The sequence below is a fragment of the Arachis hypogaea genome, chromosome 16, assembly GCF_003086295.3.
Source record: "Arachis hypogaea cultivar Tifrunner chromosome 16, arahy.Tifrunner.gnm2.J5K5, whole genome shotgun sequence".
In the NCBI taxonomy this organism is placed as follows: Eukaryota; Viridiplantae; Streptophyta; class Magnoliopsida; order Fabales; family Fabaceae; genus Arachis; species Arachis hypogaea.
The window spans coordinates 115,651,778-115,661,319 of NC_092051.1; the positions used below are offsets into that span (position 1 = coordinate 115,651,778).

Consider the following 9,542-nt stretch of genomic DNA (forward strand, 5'->3'; position numbering starts at 1 on the left):
CATATTGATTCGAATTACGTTCATTTGTTGCATGGAGATAATTCGAATTATATCAATTCGAATTACTTGAGAGTATAATTCGAATCTTATTGATTCGAATTATATAATAATTCGTCCTGGTTGATTCAGGTATGAATTTCTGGTTTGGCTGATTTCGATAATTTTGATCTCTCCTTGGTATATATGGGTTTTTTGCCCTAAAAGATTATCACAGGAAGTTTTTTGTTTCAAAAAATATAAGTATTTTTTATTCATGAGAATTAATTATTATGCTAAAAAAATTTATAATATTAAAAAATATATTAAAATGATATTTTACACTATAACATAAAAATATATAATAATTAAAATTTATTTTATATTATTTGACAAATAATTAATTTTGTCAAAATATTTTTTTAAATTATATGTAATACATGGAGCTATTACACTTTTTTTTAAATTATATAATAATTAATTTTGTTAAAATAATATTATATATACTATTTTGAATAAAATGTATGTTATATTTGATTAAAAAATTATGTTATATAATAATATATTTTTAATAAAATTAACTATTAATAAGTATTTTTTAATGAATAATTTAATTATTTTTAAATAATATAAAATAATTTAATTACTTTCAAATAATATAAAATAATTTAATTTTTTATATTATATAATTAAAAATATTACTGTATAATAATTAATTTTAATAAATAAAAAATATTTTTATATGTATTTATATGCTTTATATTTATTTTAAAGTAAAAGATTATACTTGCTATTTTTAAAATATTCTGTATTAAAATGTATTTATATATATATATATATATATATATATATATATATATATATTCTATATTTATAAAGTTCATAGTATTTTTCTTTCATAACATCTTTTAATTTTTATTTAATAAAATTTAATAATTTATAAAAGAGGGCGCATCTAATACGCACAAAATGGCTGGACTGATTTTAGACGTTGTTGACAATTTATGTGGCTGTTTTTTTTTTCTTTTCCTTTTTCGCTTCATTTTATTGGAGTTTTCTTGCGTAACCATGTTGTTTAATTCCAATATTGGCTACCCTTAGGGTCCGTTTGGATAAGTGCATAAGTTATTTTTTTTTAACTTTCAACTTATAAAAAGGTATAGTATTAATGTCTAATACAATTTTTAAAATCAAATTGCGACTTTTTAGAAAGCTATTTTAGTGTTTATGGAGAAGTTAAAAAAAATGACTTCTTTTATAATAAAAAACTTTTTATCATTATTCTCTTAAAATAAGTATTTTTAAAACTAAAAATTCAAATACAAAATAATTTATTTATAAGTTACTTTTAATATAAGCATTGATTGTTTAAACTTTTTTTTTATAAACAACTTAATTAAACTGTTTATTCAAACTGGACCTTAACCGGTTTCTATGTACTTATGCGGGGCTTGAGTTTTGTTTTCCAAAGAAATTGGTGATCTTGTGGTACGCTCTTTTTCTTTTAATTATTTTTTTAATTTTTTATTTTTTTCTTGAAAAAGATGACATTTTGAGGGCTATAATAAAAATGCTGATAAGATTTTTTTAATTATCTTTTATTTTAATTTCTTAGGTTTTTTTTTTAGTTTTAGGACCAATGCTATTACTTTAAGATGCTTTTATTTTATGCATTTTGTTATTTTATTAGAAAATTACTTCCTTTTTCGATGATTCTTAATATTGTTTACTTTATACTTTACTTTTTATAATTTATCTCATATGAATTCTGTCTTTAATAATAATAAAGGAAAAGAAAAGAAAAAAAAAAACTCAGGATTAGTAACATACTAACATGGGATGCCTCCACATATTTCATTGACAAATATCAAACAAGAAAAAAGGCACTACATAACAAAAAGCTTTCTTTACATAAAGCAAACACAGGGAGGACTACATTGATAAAAAGTAAAAACTTAAATTGTTTACCATTTGTAAATGAGTTTACTTTTAATAAAAGAGTTTTACATATTTATCTGATTAAATTTTGTTTAAAAAAATGAGTCATAAATTTTAAAATTTATTACTTTTATTAATAGAATAATATATTATTGATTGTTCATGTAAAATTCTTTTACATTTCAAGATATGAAAATCAATTTATTTGTAACTATCTGTAATTGTGTTGTTGTTTGCATAAAAAACGACCCAAATAATATGTTATATTCACCCTTGTATCACGTCGCATTAGCAATTTAGCATAGCATACACAATTGGTCCTTGGATACCAAGTTACCAACAACAACAGTTTGGTTTGGTTTAAAACAAAAATTAAAAAAAAATATTAATTTATACAATATGATAAAAAATATTAAATTTATTTTATTTTAATTATCCTAGAATTAAAATAAATCATATCTACTTACACTAGATAGTTAATTACATATTACGAGCTTATTTTTTGAGTTTAAGTTTAGTACAATAAGTTTGATATAATTATTTAATTATATTTATGGGTTTAAATAATTTTTAAATAATAAATTTAAAAATGAATTACTTTTGTTCATATGAAAATACACATTAATTGTTTGTGAAAATTCTTTAAAAGGGTACGAAAATTAAAACATTTCAAAATTAAAAGTAGAAAATAGAAATTATAGAGCATACCTAGGAGTTAATTTAATAATTTGTTACAGTAAATATTTTTATCCTAATTCCTATAGCCTAAAACACTTGTAATCTTCTATTCACTCTTCATGAATGATGAATCATGGACGACGGAGTAAATAGTTGTGTTTGTGTATGGTCTCCTTTATAGCTCTTTCTTCTTCTTCTTCTTCTTCTTCTTCTTCTTCTTTCAATTCGTTCCTCTTCTCTCTTCACATCACACTCTCTTTCTGAAACAAAACCACCAACACACAAACACACACACTCTCTCTCTCTCTCTCTCTCTGATCAAATATAGTCATAAGTGTGTGCACCAAAAGGTTGGAGAAAACGCCACCGCCATTCCCCATTCCTCCGTCGTGCTCCGGCAAACCCGACACCGCCAACTCTCCGGCGTTCTTAGGATTCGGTATTTATTCTTTCATCGATTTCACCGTCCATTTATGAAATTTGCTTCAACTTTTTATTTATTTTTTTTAATTCTCTGATTGATCATGCTGCGATCATCTTTCATTCTATTTAACTTTTTTGTTTTTCAGGGATTGCTTCGATCAGTCTGATTCATAGGGATTTGATTTTGTATTCATTTTCTAAGGTAAGTATTTTTAGCTTGAATTATGTTAAAGTTCCAAACTTTCTTTTTTATTTAGATATATATTTTTTGTCGCAACTTTGTTCATGGATCTTCTTTGGGGTACTCGTTTGTTTTTCTCTTTTAGGTGTAGGGAAGGAGAACAGAGACAGTGAAAGAGAGTGAGATGGGATCAGCTTTGGAAATTGGAATCAGATTTAGGAAAATTGTTGTCATTTCAATCAGAGGGTGTTACAGATCAGTTTGCAACCACCCATTCCTTGTTGGCTTTTTGGGGTTCTTGTTTTTTCTGTATAGATTTGTTCCATTTCTGTTCTCTATTTTGGTGTCTGCATCCCCTGTCTTGGTCTGCACTGCTGTACTGCTTGGTACCCTCCTCAGTTTCGGGCAGCCAAATGTGCCTGAAATTGAAGCAGAAGAAGAGAAGGTCACTCATGGCATCTCGTCCTTCCAAACTGGTTTCTCGGAAGGTTATACTGTGGTTTCTCACAGAGATGACAGGTATTTTGTGAAAGGGTATTCGGAGATTAGAAGTGATGTAGATGACAGTGGCATTGATGAAGCCAGTTTGTTGGGTGAGAAAGAGGATCATGGCTTTCTTTCAGATGCACTGCCAGAGCAAGAGAACTTCCAAAGTGATCGGCCTGATAAGAAATTGGACGAGGAAGTGGATAAGGAATTTCGCAGTTTTGAGTTTGTAAAGATGAGGGACACCGCAGAGAACATGAGGTCTGAGGGTGTTTCAAGTGACGAGGAAGCTATTGAGAAGCAATATGTAATGGTTGAAAATGTAAATGATGATGATGATGATGATGATGATACTTCTGAGAGTAAGAATGAGGAAACTCCAGGAGATCATGCAGACCCTTCAGCCAGTTCATCTTGGAAACAGGAGGAAGATAACCATGATGATGATGAGGAATCTGTGGAGTCGGGTTCAGATCAGGCCGAGAGCTCTTCACCTGATGCTTCTATGGCTGATATCATTCCAATGCTCGATGAACTCCACCCCCTATTAGATCCAGATGCCCCACAACCTACTCTTTTGTCCCATGTCACTTCTGGTGCTGTGTCTGATAAGTCTCAGCAAAGTGATGAGGAGAGCATTGAGTCAGACGGAGATGCTGAAAATGGTGAAGGGGAGGATGGTCTTGACGAAGAGGGAGAAGAAACAGACGGTGGCAAAGAGGATGAAAGTAAATCTGCTATTAAGTGGACCGAGGATGACCAAAAGAATCTCATGGACTTGGGAACTTTGGAGCTAGAGAGGAATCAACGGTTGGAAAATCTCATTGCAAGGAGAAGAGCACGGAGAATGATGACCGAGAAGAATCTAATAGATTTAGATGTTGCTGATCTTCCGTATATTGTTCCACCCATAGCTACATCAAGACATAACCCGTTTGATCTCCCTGATGAGTCCTATGCTGCCATGGGATTACCTCCCATTCCGGGATCTGCTCCATCTGTTTTGCAGCCTAGAAGAAACCCATTTGATATTCCTTATGACCCAAATGAAGAAAAACCTGATCTTAAGGGAGACAGTTTTCAACAGGAGTTCTCAATGTTCAATCAAAAGGATTCTGCATTTTTTCGGAGGCATGAAAGTTTCAGCTTGGGTCCATCAGCATTTGGGATGTCCAAGCATGAAAGGCATGATATTAATTGGAAACCTATCTTTATATCTGAAAGGATGGATTCAGAGGGAACAAGCTATTCATCATTCCAGAGGCAATCAAGCGAAATGAGTGATTCAAAGTTGAGTTCTGTTCCAGATACTGAATCAGTTAGTTCCATTGATCAGGATGAGAGGAAACTCAGTGAGCAAGACCTGTCTCGAGAAGCTGTAATAATAACTGATGCTGATCATGCTTCTGATGGTGCTGAACATGGAAGCCAACCCTCTGGAGCAACTGATTATGTTGAAACTGAGAATAGCACCCTTCACCATGATGAAGCTGAAATATTGTTGGGTGGGATGGAGAATCCTTCTGAGATGGAATTCTATCATGACACGAGTGAGGTTGAAACCCCCAGGCAATTAAATGCTGCGGAGACACAGTTCAGAGGTGAACCAAATGATGATGACAGCAGTAGCAGCAGCAGATCAAGCCATTCTTCAGTATCAGAAGTGATTGACAATATACCTGATGAAAAAATGGAAAAAGAAGCAAATATTCAGCATCAAGAAGGTCATCTTGCAGAATCTAGAGAATCTAGACTTTCAACTCAAACTTCTGGGGAGGAATCTAGAATTTCAGCTCAATCTTCAGGGGATGAATCTCATTTCCATAATGCAAGTAGTGAGGTGGAAGACAATCAACATGTAGAACCTGTGTATGATTCTAGTCCACCTGCTGCTGAAAAGCTTGATTCTTTTCCTTCAATATCTTCTGATTCAGCCATGGAGACTCTTGAGAGGGCAATGCCTCCTGTTTCGGTTGAAATGACGGCTAATTTGTCAGATATGGAATGTAAAGCACATGATGAGAGACTAGAAGGTAATTCTTCTGGTCGTGTAGAAACTGAAGCAGCCCCTTCTGAACCACATACTGGAGTAAAAAATGAGCACCATGTTCCTGCAGATAGGATTTCTGCAATTTCGCCAAATTCTGTTCATCAGAGTGCACCTACTACACCTGAGTTTCAGGATTTTGATTCTCCTGATTCAAACTATCAAATGGCTTCTGAAAAGTTGAATATATTAGATGATAAATTCGTGGGAGGAGGTCCAGAACCTGACGAAGTCCCAAGATTTGAAAATGCTAATATGCCTGATTCTGCAGTACTAGATTTACAGCATTCACGAGAATCTGCGCAAGCTCCTGCAGTTCATCCTAGTGTTCGTTCTGAAGATGAAGCCTTATTGTCAAGATCCATGGAGCAAGGCAACATTGATCTTCGCCAAGATTTTGACCAGAAAATGGCTTCGTTTACATCAGATAGTCAACATGAAATTGATGTGAAATCTCCCTCTAAAATGGAAAGTGTTCAGTCAAGCTCAGATAAATTAGTAGCTGGACCATCTTCCAGTGGTCATGATGAAAGTGAGGTAATTTATATTATAGTGTTTCCTTCCTATCTAATATTCAGTCCATTCAACTTCTTTTGCTGTAAGGGTCCCACTGTTTTTGAATGCCAAACACACAAAGGAAAAATATATTCATCTAAAACTCTTTCTTGGAAGGTATTATTTTGTTGTTCTTTCATTTTTAACAGAGAAAACAATAGATTTGTAATGATAGTTCCAGTATTCATGTAAATCCATTTGGGACCCTACTTGCTATTTATGAACTTGCCATTGAAGTTACAAGACTGTATCAGTAACCATTTTACTTCCAATAGGAGCTGTGTAGTTCCATGCAGGCCTATTTCTTTATCCATCTAAATTAGGACATTTTTTTTTCCTCTATCTCTTCTTTAAGATTCTCCATGAAGGTGTAAAAAACAAAAAGAAAAAAGAAGATACAGAAATCGTATCAATTTGATATTTAGAATCTACTCCCTGTAGATTCTTTGCCTTAAGTAAGTTAACTTATCTTAAATTGTCCGTCTCTTATGTGATTCCCAGACAGGGAACTTTTTCCAATTTTTATTGGTTCTCTCCAACCAACCCATATTTATGTGACTTTCATGCAGCATTTCCTGATCATTCATCTCTTTTCTTTTTTTTTCTTTCAATTATGCTCCTGTGAAAAGCTCAATTCCGATCTTCTACCAACAGTGCTAGTTGTTATATAACCAGAAAATGTTAATCCTGTTTAGATAAGCTGGCATTAAACAGATCATTGTTATGTTATCTGTAACTGATTATCCACAAGTGTTTAACTAACTCCTGCTAAACCAGAGGAAAAACTGTCTCTAGTAGTTTTTGTAATAAATATGATGCTTATTACTTATTAGTCATATACATGTGGATTACAGTTTAACTTGCATAGGTGGATGGAATTTCCCTATTCTAGCACTGATTATCCAAATTTTGTAGTCGTTGACTCTTTTACATGGACATTATCAATGAACATGTTCTTATCCTGTTGTTTTCAAGTACCCATCAACATTATTGGTGACTTTAAATTTGTTCTATGAAAAATGGGCTTATTGATCCGATGATCTTAATTAGCTCTTAAATTAATAATAAAGTCTCCAACATTTCGCAAAATTCTTATGTTTTCCAGATAGAATCTGCATATGGTGTTGACACTTCCAACAATGACGAAGTTGAAGAATTGCATGATGCCACAGACCAAACTCCTCTAAATGTCTCATCAGCGACTTCTGAAATATCTGAGACTACTGAGTTCAATTCACCTACTGGCGAAGTGGATTTGGTAGTCATTGGCCATGAGGCTGTTGATAATGAATACCTCAGTGAGGCACAAGAACATCCAGATACTTCGGCTGAGAGCTACACGTCTCAAGCTACCGAAGAAAGTATCAATGATATAAAGGAAATTGATGAAGGATTCCTGATGGAGTTGGACACCGTTGGGGATTTTCACGTCAACAAAGACGGTGAGTCACTTCATACTAACCACATGCCCGAGATCACAGCCTATGTTGATCAGGAGATCCCAGCTCTTGAAGCAAGATCACTTGAAGATATTTACCTGGCCTTTAAGCAGCTTCAAGAAGGAGTGGATGTCAAGGAGGTCATCGTTCCAAGTATGATTAAGGATCAGCTTGAAAGTGAAGAATCTAAAGATAACTTGGAAGCTAAATCAGACCTTCATGTTGTTGAAGCTAGATCTTTGGAAGATATTAACACTGCTTTGATGCAAATCCAGGAAGGTAATCGACAGGAGCTGACAAAACCTTCGGATTTGAATGAGGGATCAGTCAAAGTGGAAGCAGATGGAGCTGGCTCAACACAGGTGGATGAATTTGCTGATGTAGCGGCCAGTACGGAGGAAGGGAACAGAACTCCAGGAGACGAATTGGAAAATGCACCTGTAAGTAGTTCCAGTAAAGAGGTGAGAACTCCAGAAGACAAATTGGAAAATGCACCTGTGAGCAGCTCCAGTAAAGAGACGAAATCTCACACTAGGAAATCTAGTTCCAGTTCCAGCTCCAGCTCCAGCTCCAGCTCAAGTGATTCAGACTGAAACTGAGAATTGAAAAGAAAAGAGGTTGAAGTTTCTTATATATGGTGGTGTTTTATTTCTTTCTTCACTGATGATGGTTTGGTATCCTAGCCTTGGCACTGACATGTATTGGTCAATTGTAGTTAGTCAGGTGAGGTTTCTATAGTTTTGATGGATTTGGTTTCTTCAAGAATGATTTATTTTTGGTTTTATTTCTTGAAGTGTGGAGTTTTTTGGTTCAATTTTACCCTCTTCTGAGTGTGGCCAGTTTGGTTTATAGATTGAGAGAGATTATTTTTCCAACAGTTGCAAGTTGTGTAGTCCCGTCCCTAAGAAAAGAAAATTGGTGTATTGTACATTACATTACAATGTGATTGTAGAAATGTTTATTTGGAGTTTTTTTATTGTTTTTTTATTTTTTACTTTTTTGTGTATATAGCAACTAGTTGTTTTCTGTTTTCACCCTCATTTCTTAATCTCTTTTCAGGTTTGTTCTTTTTTGTCATTGATCTGTTAATTTTATGGTGCACCACAGAGTTCATTTGTGTTTGTTTATGTTTTCACCATTTTACTAATCAGTGAAATGGTGAGAATCTCTTGAATTGATTGACCTGTCTCATGTCCCAACAGTGTACTGCATTTCTTTTTCAAAGTCCCAAGATTTATGATTATGATTTATGAGCCTTTTAGATATCTGGAATGTTGGCTCTCATGTGGTGTTTTGTTGGTCAGCAATTCGGAATTACTACACTCTCATTCTGGATCTCCCCCGCCCCTCTTTTTGTCTCTTTGATAGTTGGGGTCATTTTATTTCCCGCATTGGTATATATGGTCTATTATGAATGTAAGGGCAGTCAAGCTTTTTCTCAGAAACTTGGTATCATGCAATTTTAAAAATTTTCATTAGTTTGCTTCAATAATCTGAAGAGTTTAAAGAATCAATTTATTTTTATTAATATTTTACACGGTATGTTCTCTCCGTACTGGCTGAAGATGGAATTTCTTCACTTATTCATGCCATTCAATTGACTGTAGTCTAAGATTATATTGAAACAGTGCTGTGCTTAAGAAGGGAAACGAGCATAAGGGAAAAAAAAGGGTAAATAATTATTTTGGTCGCCAATGTTTTAGCCAAATCCTAATTTGATCCTTAACGTTTCGAACGTCATATTTCAATTACAAAATTTTAAGCGGGTTAAATGTTGTCCCACCATTAAATTTGACACAAACAATTCGCATATTGAAGA

At 33.3% G+C, this 9,542-nt stretch overlaps 1 protein-coding gene across 1 annotated transcript; it reads left to right on the top strand.

Annotated features, from left to right (window-relative positions):
• The first annotated feature begins 2,681 nt into the window (after positions 1 to 2,681).
• On the top strand, positions 2,682 to 8,699 carry LOC112754702 (uncharacterized). The gene is made up of 4 exons (XM_025802422.3): positions 2,682 to 3,031; positions 3,162 to 3,217; positions 3,342 to 6,266; positions 7,390 to 8,699. Exons 3-4 carry the CDS (start codon positions 3,381 to 3,383, stop codon positions 8,314 to 8,316), a joined length of 3,813 nt encoding a protein of 1,270 aa, XP_025658207.1. The 5' UTR covers positions 2,682 to 3,031; positions 3,162 to 3,217; positions 3,342 to 3,380; the 3' UTR covers positions 8,317 to 8,699.
• Positions 8,700 to 9,542: the final 843 nt, after the last annotated feature.

Bases quoted from the DNA above. Each gene is read 5' to 3' on its own strand.
- LOC112754702 (XM_025802422.3), top strand. From the start codon at position 3,381: ATGGGATCAGCTTTGGAAATTGGAATCAGATTTAGGAAAATTGTTGTC. The intron at 6,267-7,389 runs GTAATTTATATT...TATGTTTTCCAG, and splicing joins GTGGTCATGATGAAAGTGAG to ATAGAATCTGCATATGGTGT.